The sequence below is a fragment of the Bombina bombina genome, chromosome 4 (assembly GCF_027579735.1).
Source record: "Bombina bombina isolate aBomBom1 chromosome 4, aBomBom1.pri, whole genome shotgun sequence".
NCBI lineage: Eukaryota > Metazoa > Chordata > Amphibia > Anura > Bombinatoridae > Bombina > Bombina bombina.
Window position 1 is genome coordinate 21,444,361 of NC_069502.1, and position 15,635 is coordinate 21,459,995.

A 15,635-nucleotide genomic window follows, 5' to 3' on the forward strand; every position below is an offset into this window, starting at 1 on the left:
ATTATAGCTGTAAATGAGGAGCTTCATAAAAACACGTCTGTCTGCCATTGAAGCTGGCTCCGCCCCCCTGTGATGCAATTTTTGATATAATCAAAATTGATGTTAGATCCATGTCTTTAGCTGTATTAGCTAGAAGAGCTTTATGGCTTAAATCTTGGAATGCTGATATGGCATCTAAATCTAGATTACTATCTCTTTCTTTCCAAGGTAATAATTTATTTGGTTCTCAGTTGGATTCTATTATTTCAACTATCACTGGAGGAAAAGGAGTTTTTTTTTGCCTCAGGATAAAAAAATCTAAGGTAAATCTAAGGCTTCTCACCGTTTTCGTTCCTTTCTTCAGAATAAGGAACAAAAACTCAATCCTCCTCCCAAGGAATCTGCTTCCAGTTGGAAGCCTTCCTCAAATTGGAATAAATCCAAGCCATTTAGGAAACCAAAGTCTGCCCCTAAGTCCGCATGAAGGTGCGGCCCTCATTCCAGCTCAGCTGGTAGGGGGCAGATTAAGGTTTTTCAAGGATTGTTGGATAAAATCTGTCCAAAATCATTGGATTCAGAGCATTGTCTCTCAAGGGTATCGAATAGGATTCAAAGTAAGACCTCCTGTGAGAAGATTTTTTCTCTCACGCATCCCTGTAAATCCAGTAAAAGCTCAGGCTTTTCTGAAGTGTGTTTCAGACCTGGAGTCTTCAGGGGTAATCATGCCAGTTCCTCTTCAGGAACAAGGTTTGGGGTTTTATTCAAACCTATTCATTGTACCAAAGAAAGAAAATTTGTTCAGACCAGTTCTGGATCTGAAAATTTTGAATCGTTATGTAAGAGTACCAACTTTCAAGATAGTGACTATAAGGACTATTCTGCCTTTTGTTCAGCAAGGACATTATATGTCCACAATAGACTTGCAGGATGCATACCTTCATATTCCGATTCATCCAGAACATTTTCAGTTTCTGAGATTCTCTTTTCTAGACAAGCACTACCAATTTGTTGCTCTTCCATTTGGCCTAGCAACAGCTCCAAGAATCTTTTCAAAGGTTCTGGGTGCCCTACTATCTGTAATCAGAGAACAGGGTATTGCGGTGTTTCCTTATTTGGACGATATCTTGGTACTAGCTCAGTCTTTACATACTGCAGAATCTCACACAAATCAACTAGTGTTGTTTCTTCGGAAAATGGTTGGAGGATCAATTTACCAAAAAGTTTCTTGATTCCTCAGACAAGGGTCACCTTTTTAGGCTTCCAGATAGATTATAGTGTCCATGACTCTGTCTCTAACAGACAAGAGACGTTTAAATTTGGTTGCAGCCTGCCGGCACCTTCAGTCTCAGTCATTCCCTTCAGTGGCTATGTGCATAGAAGTTTTAGGTCTCATGACTGCAGCATCGGACGCAATCCCCTTTGCTCGTTTTCACATGAGACCTCTACAGCTTTGTATGCTAAATCTATGGTGCAGGGATTATACAAAGATATCACAATTAATATCCTTGAATCCCAATGTATGACACTCTCTGACATGGTGGATAGATCACCATTGTTTGGTTCAAGGGGCTTCTTTTGTTCGACCAACCTGGACTGTGATCACAACAGATGCGAGTCTTTCAGGTTGGGGAGCTGTTTGGGGATCTCTGACAGCACAAGGGGTTTGGAAATCTCAAGAGGCAAAATTACCAATAAATATTTTAGAACTCCGTGCAATTCTCAGGGCTCTTCAGTTCTGGCCTCTACTAAAGAGAGAACCGTTCATTTGTTTTCAGACGGACAATATCACAACTGTGGCTTATGTCAATCATCAGGGTGGGACTCACAGTCCCCAAGCTATGAAAGAAGTATCTCGGATACTTGCCTGGGCGGAATCCAGCTCCTGTCTAATATCTGCGGTGCATATCCCAGGCGTAGACAATTGGGAGGCGGATTATCTCAGCCGCCAGACTTTACATCCAGGGGAGTGGTCTCTCCATCCAGATGTGTTTTCTCAGATTGTTCAGATGTGGGGGCTTCCAGAGATAGATCTCATGGCCTCTCATCTAAACAAGAAACTTCCCAGATACCTGTCCAGGTCCAGGGATGTTCAGGCGGAAGTAGTGGATGCACTGACACTTCCTTCAAAGGGTGCGCCTCATGGTCTCCTCTCCTATGCCTCTGTCTGTTGGAGTACCTCAAGGATCTGTTCTGGGTCCTCTACTCTTCTCCTTCTACACTTCCTAGCTGGGTAAACTTACCAACAGTTATGGCTTCAAATATCACCTCTATGCTGATGACACCCATATCTACCTCTCCACCCCTGCTCTCTCTCCCTTTGTCCTTTCTCATGTCAGCGACTGCTTATCTGGTATTTCTTCCTGGATGGCCTCTCACCACCTAAAGATTAACATGTCCAAGACTGAGCTCCTTCTTATTCCCCCCCTCAAGCTCTACGCCGAATTGTGACTTCTCTATCCCTGTTGACGGCATCACCATTTCCCCATCGCCCCAAGTCCGCTGCCTGGGAGTCACACTTGACTCAAATCTATCCTTCGTCCCCTATATCCAATCTCTTTCTACATCCTGCCGCAACCATCTACGCAATATTTCCAAAATTCGCCCTTTTCTGAGCGCTGACAACACAAAGAAATAATCCACTCCCTTGTTATTTCCCGACTTGACTACTGCAATAACCTTCTCACTGGCCTTCCTCTTTCCCGCCTCTCCCCCCTTCAATCCATCCTAAATGCCTCTACCAGGCTGATCCACCTTTCCCGTCGCTCTGTATCTGCTGCACCTCTCTGCGAGTCCCTTCATTGGCTCCCCATTCACAGCAGAATTAAATTCGAAATTCTCACCCTTACATACAAAGCTCTCACCAACGCCGCTCCCCTCTACCTATCCTCTCTAATACACAAGTATACTCCAGCCCGTCCACTAAGATCCAACAATTACCTGCTCCTTGCATCCACGACTATCACCTCCTCTCATGCTAGACTGCAGGACTTCTGTCGTGCAGCATCTACCCTCTGGAACACTCTCCCTCGTGCAGCGCCTACCCTCAAGAACACTCTCTCCCTCGTGCAGCGCCTACCCTCTGGAACACTCTCCCTCGTGCAGCGCCTACCCTCTGGAACACTCTCCCTCGTGCAGCGCCTACCCTCTGGAACACTCTCCCTCATGCAGCGCCTACCCTCTGGAACACTCTCCCTCGTGCAGCGCCTACCCTCTGGAACACTCTCCCTGGTGCAGCGCCTACCCTCTGGAACACTCTCCCTGGTGCAGCGCCTACCCTCTGGAACACTCTCCCTCGTTCAGCGCCTACCCTCTGGAACACTCTCCCTCGTGCAGCGCCTACCCTCTTGAACACTCTCCCCCGTGCAGCACCTACCCTCTGGAACACTCTCCCTCGTGCTTTCAGGCTTTGCCCTAATCTTTCTTCCTTTAAATGTTCCCAGAAGACTTTTCTGTTCAGAGAAGCCGACCACCCAACTTAATAATAAATTAACTTCACTTACCTAACATTTCCCTCCTCTAACTCTGCATTAACATCTTTCTCAATCTTGCAGTCCTCAACTCCTATTTCTCAACCTCCTACCCTTCTAGATTGTAAGCAGAGGCGTAACTAGAAACCACAGGGCCCAGGTGCAAGAATTTAAGAAGGGGCCCCCCACCACCCCTCCCCCCTCCAAAAAAAAGGTGAATTTAATACATATATTTTTTTTTACATTTAACACAGAAAAAAATGAGAATCAGATTACATGTCTGCAAAAGGAGGTACCCTGAGCCCACAGTCTGTGAGATGGTCTGACCCCCTATTACTGAATATATATATAGTGACACTATTTAACCCCCCAGTACTGTATATAGTAAGTTAGTGACACAGTCTGTAATCTGCCGGTGAGATGGCTGGCCTGACCCTACCCGCCCAGTACTTTATAAAGTGACCACAGTATTCAGTGACATGGTCCACCCCCCATACTATATATAGTGGTACTGTATAGTGACACTGTTTACCCCCTGCCCCCCCCCCCCATGCTGTAGTAACAAGGTCTGTAATTTGCTGGTTCCACAAACATACACAAACACATATACATGCATAAATGCACACACTGTCACATACATACACACACACACATAAACACCAATGGGTATAACAGAAACACTAACCCCTGTAGACATGTCACACTCACATGATATCAGTGCATGCAGTGGTATGTTAACGTTTTTATTTTTTAAAGCTGGGCCCCCACCCTCAGGGGCCCAGTCGCACCTGCGACCTCTGCACCACCTGTAGTTTCGCCCCTGATTGTAAGTTCCCACGGGAATAGGGCCCTCAATCCCTCCTGTATGTGTTTGCAAATGTTGTCCTGTCTTTTACAAGTTTTATATCATTGTTTTATTTAAATGAATTGTATCCATGGACAGCGCTGCGGAATATGTTGGCGCTTCATAAATAAAGTATAATAATAATAATAATTAGAGGGGGGGAGCAGGATGTATTAGTCAGGCAGTATCTGAGACAATGATTACAAGTAGGCAGAATGGAGACAGGAATGGTTACCGGGGAATACTAGCAGAAATTAAAGTGGCGTTTAAAAGCAGTCAGGGAGGCAGAAGTAGGAAGACATACCAGGGAATTCTAGCAGAAATTAAAGGGGCGTTTAAAAGCAGTCAGGGAGGCAGAAGTAGGAAGACAAACTAGAGGAATCTAGCAGAAATTAAAGGGGCGTTTAAAAGCAGTCAGGGAGGCAGAAGCAGGAAAACATACCAGAGGAATCTAGCAGAAATTAAAGGGGCGTTTAAAAGCAGTCAGGGAGGCAGAAGTAGGAAGACATACCAGGGAATTCTAGCAGAAATTAAAGGGGCGTTTAAAAGCAGTCAGGGAGGCAGAAGCAGGAAGACATACCTGTAGAGAGATGAGATAAAGTAGGATTAGAAGCATTGTGAATATTGATTCAGTGAGTAACTCCGCTACTTAGTAACAGAGAGGTACTTAGTAACAGAGAGCTACTTAGTAACAGAGAGCTACTTAGTAACAGAGAGCTACTTAGTAACAGAGAGCTACTTAGTAACAGAGAGCTACTTAGTAACAGAGAGCTACTTGTAACAGAGAGCTACTTGTAACAGAGAGCTACTTGTAAAAGAGAGCTACTTAGTAACAGAGAGCTACTTAGTAACAGAGAGCTACTTAGTAACAGAGAGCTACTTAGTAACAGAGAGCTACTTGTAACAGAGAGCTACTTGTAACAGAGAGCTACTTAGTAACAGAGAGCTACTTGTAACAGAGAGCTACTTAGTAACAGAGAGCTACTTGTAACAGAGAGCTACTTAGTAACAGAGAGCTACTTAGTAACAGAGAGCTACTTGTAACAGAGAGCTACTTGTAACAGAGAGCTACTTGTAAGAGAGAGCTACTTAGTATCAGAGAGCTACTTAGTAGCAGAGAGCTACTTAGTATCAGAGAGCTACTTGGTATCAGAGAGCTACTTGTTAACAGAGAGCTACTTGTTAACAGAGAGCTACTTGGTAACAGAGAGCTACTTGGTAACAGAGAGCTACTTAGTATCAGAGAGCTACTTGGTAACAGAGAGCTACTTGGTAACAGAGAGCTACTTGGTAACAGAGAGCTACTTGTAAAAGAGAGCTACTTGTAAAAGAGAGCTACTTAGTAACAGAGAGCTACTTAGTAACAGAGAGCTACTTAGTAACAAAGAGCTACTTGTATCAGAGAGCTACTTAGTAACAGAGAGCTACTTGGTAACAGAGAGCTACTTGGTAACAGAGAGCTACTTAGTATCAGAGAGCTACTTGGTAACAGAAAGCTACTTGGTAACAGAGAGCTACTTGGTAACAGAGAGCTACTTGTAACAGAGAGCTACTTGTAACAGAGAGCTACTTAGTAACAGAGAGCTACTTAGTAACAGAGAGCTACTTAATATCAGAGAGCTACTTAGTAACAGAGAGCTACTTAGTAACAGAGAGCTACTTAGTAACAGAGAGCTACTTGTAACAGAGAGCTACTTAGTAACAGAGGATAGTGAGTTTCTCTGTGCTGTGAGTATACTGTCATTAGACTTCAGTACTGAGGATAGTGAGTTTCTCTGTGCTGTGAGTATACTGTCATTAGACTTCAGTACTGAGGATAGTGAGTGTCTCTGTGAGTATACTGTCATTAGACATCAGTACTGAGGATAGTCAGTGTCTCTGTGAGTATACGGTCAGACATCCGTACTGAGGATAGTGAGTGTCTCTGTGAGTATACTGTCATTAGACTTCAGTACTGAGGATAGTGAGTGTCTCTGTGAGTATACTGTCATTAGACATCCGTGCTGAGTATAGCGAGTGTCTCTGTGAGTATACTGTCATTAGACATCCGTGCTGAGTATAGCGAGTGTCTCTGTGAGTATACTGTCATTAGACTTCAGTACTGAGTATAGCGAGTGTCTCTGTGAGTATACTGTCATTAGACATCAGTACTGAGTATAGCGAGTGTCTCTATGAGTATACTGTCATTAGACTTTAGTACTGAGTGTAGCGAGTGTCTCTGTGAGTATACTGTCATTAGACATTTGTACTGAGTATAGCGAGTGTCTCTGTGAGTATACTGTCATTAGACATCAGTACTGAGTATAGCGAGTGTCTCTGAATATACTGTCATTAGACATCAGTACTGAGTATAGCGAGTGTCTCTGTGAGTATACTGTCATTAGACATTTGTACTGAGTATAGCGAGTGTCTCTATGAGTATACTGTCATTAGACATCAGTACTGAGTATAGCAAGTGTCTCTGTGAGTATACTGTCATTAGATATCAGTACTGAGTATAGCGAGTGTCTCTGTGAGTATACTGTCATTAGACTTCAGTACTGAGTATAGCGAGTGTCTCCGTGAGTATACTGTCATTAGACATCAGTACTGAGTATAGCGAGTGTCTCTGTGAGTATACTGTCATTAGACTTTAGTACTGAGTGTAGCGAGTGTCTCTGTGAGTATACTGTCATTAGACATCAGTACTGAGTATAGCGAGTGTCTCTGTGAGTATACCGTCATTAGACATTTGTACTGAGTATAGCGAGTGTCTCTGTGAGTATACTGTCATTAGACATCAGTACTGAGTATAGCGAGTGTCTCTGTGAGTATACTGTCATTAGACATTTGTACTGAGTATAGCGAGTGTCTCTATGAGTATACTGTCATTAGACATTTGTACTGAGTATAGCAAGTGTCTCTGTGAGTATACTGTCATTAGATATCAGTAGTGAGTATAGCGAGTGTCTCTGTGAGTATACTGTCATTAGACTTCAGTACTGAGTATAGCGAGTGTCTCCGTGAGTATACTGTCATTAGACATCAGTACTGAGTATAGCGAGTGTCTCTGTGAGTATACTGTCATTAGACTTTAGTACTGAGTGTAGCGAGTGTCTCTGTGAGTATACTGTCATTAGACATCAGTACTGAGTATAGCGAGTGTCTCTGTGAGTATACCGTCATTAGACATTTGTACTGAGTATAGCGAGTGTCTCTGTGAGTATACTGTCATTAGACATCAGTACTGAGTATAGCGAGTGTCTCTGTGAGTATACTGTCATTAGACATCAGTACTGAGTATAGCGAGTGTCTCTGTGAGTATACTGTCATTAGACATCAGTACTGAGTATAGCGAGTGTCTCTGTGAGTATACTGTCATTAGACATCAGTACTGAGTATAGCGAGTGTCTCTGTGAGTATACTGTCATTAGACATTTGTACTGAGTATAGCGAGTGTCTCTGTGAGTATACTGTCATTAGACTTCAGTACTGAGTATAGCGAGTGTCTCTGTGAGTATACTGTCATTAGACATCAGTACTGAGTATAGCGAGTGTCTCTGTGAGTATACTGTCATTAGATTTCAGTACTGAGTATAGCGAGTGTCTCTGTGAATATACTGTCATTAGACATCAGTACTGAGTATAGCGAGTGTCTCTGTGAGTATACTGTCATTAGACATTTGTACTGAGTATAGCGAGTGTCTCTGTGAGTATACTGTCATTAGACATCAGTATTGAGTATAGCGAGTGTCTCTGTGAGTATTCTGTCATTAGACATTTGTGCTGAGTATAGTGAGTGTCTCTGTGAGTATACTGTCATTAGACATCAGTTCTGAGTATAGCGAGTGTCTCTGTGAGTATACTGTCATTAGACATCAGTACTGAGTATAGCGAGTGTCTCTGTGAGTATAGTGTCATTAGACATTTGTACTGAGTATAGCGAGTGTCTCTGTGAGTATACTGTCATTAGACATTTGTACTGAGTATAGCGAGTGTCTCTGTGAGTATACTGTTATTAGACATCAGTACTGAGTATAGCGAGTGTCTCTGTGAGTATACTGTCATTAGACATTTGTACTGAGTATAGCGAGTGTCTCTGTGAGTATACTGTCATTAGACATTTGTACTGAGTATAGCGAGTGTCTCTGTGAGTATACTGTCATTAGATATCAGTACTGAGTATAGCAAGTCTCTCTGTGAGTATACTGTCATTAGACATCAGTACTGAGTATAGCGAGTGTCTCTGTGAGTATACTGTCATTAGACATTTGTACTGAGTATAGCGAGTGTCTCTGTGAGTATATTGTCATTAGACATCAGTACTGAGTATAGCGAGTGTCTCTGTGAGTATACTGTCATTAGACTTCAGTACTGAGTATAGCGAGTGTCTCTGTGAATATACTGTCATTAGACATCAGTACTGTGTATAGCGAGTGTCTCTGTGAGTATACTGTCATTAGACATCAGTACTGAGTATAGCGAGTGTCTCTGTGAGTATACTGTCATTAGACATCAGTACTGAGTATAGCGAGTGTCTCTGTGAGTATACTGTCATTAGACATCAGTACTGAGTATAGTGAGTGTCTCTGTGAGTATACTGTCATTAGACATCAGTACTGAGTATAGCGAGTGTCTCTGTGAGTATACTGTCATTAGACATTTGTACTGAGTATAGCGAGTGTCTCTGTGAGTATACTGTCATTAGACATCAGTACTGAGTATAGCGAGTGTCTCTGTGAGTATACTGTCATTAGACATTTGTACTGAGTATAGCGAGTGTCTCTGTGAGTATACTGTCATTAGACATTAGTACTGAGTATAGCGAGTGTCTCTGTGAGTATACTGTCATTAGACTTCAGTACTGAGTATAGCGAGTGTCTCTGTGAGTATACTGTCAAAAGACATCAGTACTGAGTATAGCGAGTGTCTCTGTGAGTATACTGTCATTAGACTTCAGTACTGAGTATAGCGAGTGTCTCTGTGAATATACTGTCATTAGACATCAGTACTGTGTATTGCGAGTGTCTCTGTGAGTATACTGTCATTAGACATCAGTACTGAGTATAGCGAGTGTCTCTGTGAGTATACTGTCATTAGACATCAGTACTGAGTATAGCGAGTGTCTCTGTGAGTATACTGTCATTAGACATCAGTACTGAGTATAGCGAGTGTCTCTGTGAGTATACTGTCATTAGACATCAGTACTGAGTATAGTGAGTGTCTCTGTGAGTATACTGTCATTAGACATCAGTACTGAGTATAGCGAGTGTCTCTGTGAGTATACTGTCATTAGACATTTGTACTGAGTATAGCGAGTGTCTCTGTGAGTATACTGTCATTAGACATCAGTACTGAGTATAGCGAGTGTCTCTGTGAGTATACTGTCATTAGACATTTGTACTGAGTATAGCGAGTGTCTCTGTGAGTATACTGTCATTAGACATTAGTACTGAGTATAGCGAGTGTCTCTGTGAGTATACTGTCACATGGCTTCTTGCACTTTATGGTTTTGTAAAGAGTATATGATTGTGGGCTGATCTGATTGGCAGACGGTGCTCAGCTTTGAGGAGTGAATGTTGTCATTTGTCTGTGAGCACCGTGTGACCACCGTCCAGCGGTACAGAAACAGCTTATTCAGTAGGAAACTCAAGTGACCATTGTAGCAAGACTGAGGGTATAATACGTAACCCTTTATGTGCTGACGGTCAGGCACGAAAACTGCTTAGCCCCAGCGCAATATGCTCACTTGTAGCAGGAGGAGAAAGCCGCACACAGCCCTAATTAGATAAAAGCCACTTAGCTTAGTAGATGCTGCGCTCCTAGTCACAACCATGTCCTGTCTCTTGCTGCCCTAGGCCCTGGTGACGTTCCATGATGTGGCGGCCTGCTTCTCTTCAGAGGAATGGCGGCATCTGGAGGACTGGCAGAAAGAGCTGTACAGGAATGTGATGCGTGAGATTCATTCTGCTCTGCAGGCCATGGGTAACTGGGGTCTGTATTCTCTTGTTTAACCATAAATAGCTAGAGACATCTACAGAAGACCAGGAAGATCTCTCATTAAGGAGTGAGCTGTTACATATCTGTCAGCAGTGCCACACGCACACACACAATCACATTTACACACGTGTAGGATCATCATATGTTCCACTACCCATAACTGTCTCGTACCCACTAGTGTGGGATTCATCTCAGTACATCCTGGGGACAGAATAGAACCCAAGAGAGCAACATAAGTTCTGCAATGGACAATAAGAATAAACCACCAAAAAGTATCAAAAATATTTCAGAGAAATGTCATGAAGAGACAGTAACACGGGCATCACTACATATTTATAGCGCCCATAGCAAGTTCCATATCTTTCTTCTACTCATCCCCCTTAAAGGAACATTAAACCCAATTTTTTTCTTTCATGAGTCAAAGAATATTATTTTAATCAGCATTCCAATTTACTTCAATTATTTCATTTTATTCATTCTTTAGATATTCTTTGTTGAAGACATAGGAATGCACCTGGGTGAGCCAATCACACAGGGCATCTACAGTATGTGCAGTCACCAATCAGCAGCTTCTGAGCATATCCATATATGCTTTTCAGCAAAGATTATCAAGAGAATAAAGCAAATTTCATAAAAGAAGTAAATTAGAAAGTTGTTTAAAATTGCTAGTCTATCTAAATCATGAAAGAAAATTTTTTAATTTCCTTTCGCTTTAAGAATGTGAACAAGGTTATCGGCCCCTCTGAGATCAGAAACAATTGTAGCTGTTTTAACTCTATCCTATATTTCCCAGCAGAGAAGACGCACATGGGGATCGTTTCCATTGAAGTGGTAAAGGTTTTTATCTCCATTAAAGTCTATCAAGAATTTTTATCTTACCAACAGTTTCCAACCTTTACCACCTCAGTGGAATCCAGGCTGATTTGTGTGCATCTCTCCTGTTCTTTTTATAAATAAAACAAACTACAGTTCCTCAGCAAACTTCATATTATTAATAACAGCTCCATCATGAGTGAGTCAGGCATGTCAGTTAGTGACCTCCTGTCTGTAGGGAGTGACGGGAAAACAATATCTCAGTGATTAGCGTATAGTACGTACGTTTACATATTCAGTGAGTCAGGCATGTCAGTTAGTGACCTCCTGTCTGTAGGGAGTGACGGGAAAACAATATCTCAGTGATTAGCGTATAGTACGTACGTTTACATATTCAGTGAGTCAGGCATGTCAGTTAGTGACCTCCTGTCTGTAAGCAGTTAGAGAGTGACGGGAAAACAATATCTCAGTGATTAGCGTATAGTACGTACGTTTACATATTCAGTGAGTCAGGCATGTCAGTTAGTGACTTCCTGTCTGTAGGCCACTAGTTAGGGAGTGACGGGAAAACAATAGCTTAGTGATTAGCGTATAGTACGTACGTTTACATATTCAGTGACTCAGGCATGTCAGTTAGTGACCTCCTGTCTGTAGGGAGTGAGGGGAAAACAATAGCTCAGTGATTAGAGTATAGTACGTACGTTTACATATTCAGTGAGTCAGGCATGTCAGTTAGTGACCTCCTGTCTGTAGGGAGTGAGGGGAAAACAATATCTCAGTGATTAGAGTATAGTACGTACGTTTACATATTCAGTGAGTCAGGCATGTCAGTTAGTGACCTCCTGTCTGTAGGCCGCTAGTTAGGGAGTGAGGGGAGAACAATAGCTCAGTGATTAGCGTATAGTACGTACGTTTACATATTCAGTGAGTCAGGCATGTCAGTTAGTGACCTCCTGTCTGTAGGCCGCTAGTTAGGGAGTGAGGGGAGAACAATAGCTCAGTGATTAGCGTATAGTACGTACGTTTACATATTCAGTGAGTCAGGCATGTCAGTTAGTATCTTCCTGTCTGTAGGCCGCTAGTTAGGGAGTGATGGGAAAACAATAGCTCAGTGATTCGCGTATAGTACGTACGTTTACATATTCAGTGAGTCAGGCATGTCAGTTAGTGACCTCCTGTCTGTAGGGAGTGAGGGGAAAACAATAGCTCAGTGATTAGCGTATAGTACGTACGTATACATATTCAGTGAGTCAGGCATGTCAGTTAGTGACCTCCTGTCTGTAAGCAGTTAGAGAGTGAGGGGAAAACAATAACTCAGTGATTAGCGTATAGTACGTACGTATACATATTCAGTGAGTCAGGCATGTCAGTTAGTATCTTCCTGTCTGTAAGGAGTGAGGGGAGAACAATAGCTCAGTGATTAGCGTATAGTACGTACGTTTACATATTCAGTGAGTCAGGCATGTCAGTTAGTGACCTCCTGTCTGTAGGGAGTGACGGGAAAACAATAGCTCAGTAATTAGCGTATAGTACGTACGTTTACATATTCAGTGAGTCAGGCATGTCAGTTAGTGACTTCCTGTCTGTAAGCAGTTAGAGAGTGAGGGGAAAACAATAGCTCAGTGATTAGCGTATAGTACGTACGTTTACATATTCAGTGAGTCAGGCATGTCAGTTAGTGTCCTCCTGTCTGTAGGGAGTGAGGGGAGAACAATAGCTCAGTGATTAGCGTATAGTACGTACGTTTACATATTCAGTGAGTCAGGCATGTCAGTTAGTATCTTCCTGTCTGTAGGCCGCTAGTTAGGGAGTGATGGGAAAACAATAGCTCAGTGATTAGCGTATAGTACGTACGTTTACATATTCAGTGAGTCAGGCATGTCAGTTAGTGTCCTCCTGTCTGTAAGCAGTTAGAGAGTGAGGGGAAAACAATAGCTCAGTGATTAGCGTATAGTACGTACGTTTACATATTCAGTGAGTCAGGCATGTCAGTTAGTGTCCTCCTGTCTGTAGGGAGTGAGGGGAGAACAATAGCTCAGTGATTAGCGTATAGTACGTACGTTTACATATTCAGTGAGTCAGGCATGTCAGTTAGTGTCCTCCTGTCTGTAGGGAGTGAGCGGAGAACAATAGCTCAGTGATTAGCGTATAGTACGTACGTATACATATTCAGTGAGTCAGGCATGTCAGTTAGTGACCTCCTGTCTGTAGGCCGCTAGTTAGGGAGTGACGGGAAAACAATAGCTCAGTGATTAGCGTATAGTACGTACGTTTACATATTCAGTGAGTCAGGCATGTCAGTTAGTGACCTCCTGTCTGTAGGCCGCTAGTTAGGGAGTGACGGGAAAACAATAGCTCAGTGATTAGCGTATAGTACGTACGTTTACATATTCAGTGAGTCAGGCATGTCAGTTAGTGACCTCCTGTCTGTAGGGAGTGACGGGAAAACAATAACTCAGTGATTAGCGTATAGTACGTACGTTTACATATTCAGTGAGTCAGGCATGTCAGTTAGTGACCTCCTGTCTGTAAGCAGTTAGAGAGTGAGGGGAAAACAATAGCTCAGTGATTAGCGTATAGTACGTACGTTTACATATTCAGTGAGTCAGGCATGTCAGTTAGTATCTTCCTGTCTGTAGGGAGTGAGGGGAAAACAATAGCTTAGTGATTAGCGTATAGTACGTACGTTTACATATTCAGTGAGTCAGGCATGTCAGTTAGTGACCTCCTGTCTGTAAGCCGCTAGTCAGGGAGTGACGGGGAAAACAATAGCTCAGTGATTAGCGTATAGTACGTACGTTTACATATTCAGTGAGTCAGGCATGTCAGTTAGTGACCTCCTGTCTGTAGGGAGTGAGGGGAAAACAATATCTCAGTGATTAGCGTATAGTACGTACGTATACATATTCAGTGAGTCAGGCATGTCAGTTAGTGACTTCCTGTCTGTAGGCCACTAGTTAGGGAGTGACGGGAAAACAATAGCTTAGTGATTAGCGTATAGTACGTACGTATACATATTCAGTGAGTCAGGCATGTCAGTTAGTGACCTCCTGTCTGTAGGGAGTGAGGGGAGAACAATATCTCAGTGATTAGCGTATAGTACGTACGTATACATATTCAGTGAGTCAGGCATGTCAGTTAGTGACCTCCTGTCTGTAGGGAGTGAGGGGAAAACAATATCTCAGTGATTAGCGTATAGTACGTACGTTTACATATTCAGTGAGTCAGGCATGTCCGTTAGTATCTTCCTGTCTGTAGGCCGCTAGTCAGGGAGTGAGGGGAAAACAATAGCTCAGTGATTAGCGTATAGTACGTACGTTTACATATTCAGTGAGTCAGGCATGTCAGTTAGTGACCTCCTGTCTGTAGGGAGTGAGGGGAAAACAATAGCTCAGTGATTAGCGTATAGTACGTACGTTTACATATTCAGTGAGTCAGGCATGTCAGTTAGTGACCTCCTGTCTGTAAGCAGTTAGAGAGTGAGGGGAAAACAATAACTCAGTGATTAGCGTATAGTACGTACGTTTACATATTCAGTGAGTCAGGCATGTCAGTTAGTGTCCTCCTGTCTGTAAGCAGTTAGAGAGTGAGGGGAAAACAATAGCTCAGTGATTAGCGTATAGTACGTACGTTTACATATTCAGTGAGTCAGGCATGTCAGTTAGTGACCTCCTGTCTGTAGGGAGTGACGGGAAAACAATAGCTCAGTGATTAGCGTATAGTACGTACGTTTACATATTCAGTGAGTCAGGCATTTCAGTTAGTGACCTCCTGTCTGTAGGGAGTGAGGGGAAAACAATATCTCAGTGAGTAGAGTATAGTACGTACGTATACATATTCAGTGAGTCAGGCATGTCAGTTAGTATCTTCCTGTCTGTAGGCCACTAGTTAGGGAGTGACGGGAAAACAATAGCTTAGTGATTAGCGTATAGTACGTACGTTTACATATTCAGTGAGTCAGGCATGTCAGTTAGTGTCCTCCTGTCTGTAAGCAGTTAGAGAGTGAGGGGAAAACAATAGCTCAGTGATTAGCGTATAGTACGTACGTTTACATATTCAGTGAGTCAGGCATGTCAGTTAGTGACCTCCTGTCTGTAGGGAGTGACGGGAAAACAATAGCTTAGTGATTAGCGTATAGTACGTACGTTTACATATTCAGTGAGTCAGGCATGTCAGTTAGTGTCCTCCTGTCTGTAAGCAGTTAGAGAGTGAGGGGAAAACAATAGCTCAGTGATTAGCGTATAGTACGTACGTTTACATATTCAGTGAGTCAGGCATGTCAGTTAGTGACCTCCTGTCTGTAGGGAGTGACGGGAAAACAATAGCTCAGTGATTAGCGTATAGTACGTACGTTTACATATTCAGTGAGTCAGGCATTTCAGTTAGTGACCTCCTGTCTGTAGGGAGTGAGGGGAAAACAATATCTCAGTGAGTAGAGTATAGTACGTACGTATACATATTCAGTGAGTCAGGCATGTCAGTTAGTATCTTCCTGTCTGTAGGCCACTAGTTAGGGAGTGACGGGAAAACAATAGCTTAGTGATTAGCGTATA

At 42.8% G+C, this 15,635-nt stretch overlaps 1 protein-coding gene across 1 annotated transcript in view; it reads left to right on the top strand.

The window, feature by feature from the left end:
- The window catches only part of LOC128656803 (uncharacterized), a 262,897-nt gene that overhangs the window by 18,747 nt on the left and 228,515 nt on the right, over positions 1-15,635 (top strand). The window contains exon 2 of the mRNA XM_053710962.1: positions 10,128-10,254. Within this exon, the coding sequence (XP_053566937.1) occupies positions 10,128-10,254 (127 nt within the window). The remainder of the gene's footprint in view (positions 1-10,127; positions 10,255-15,635) is intronic.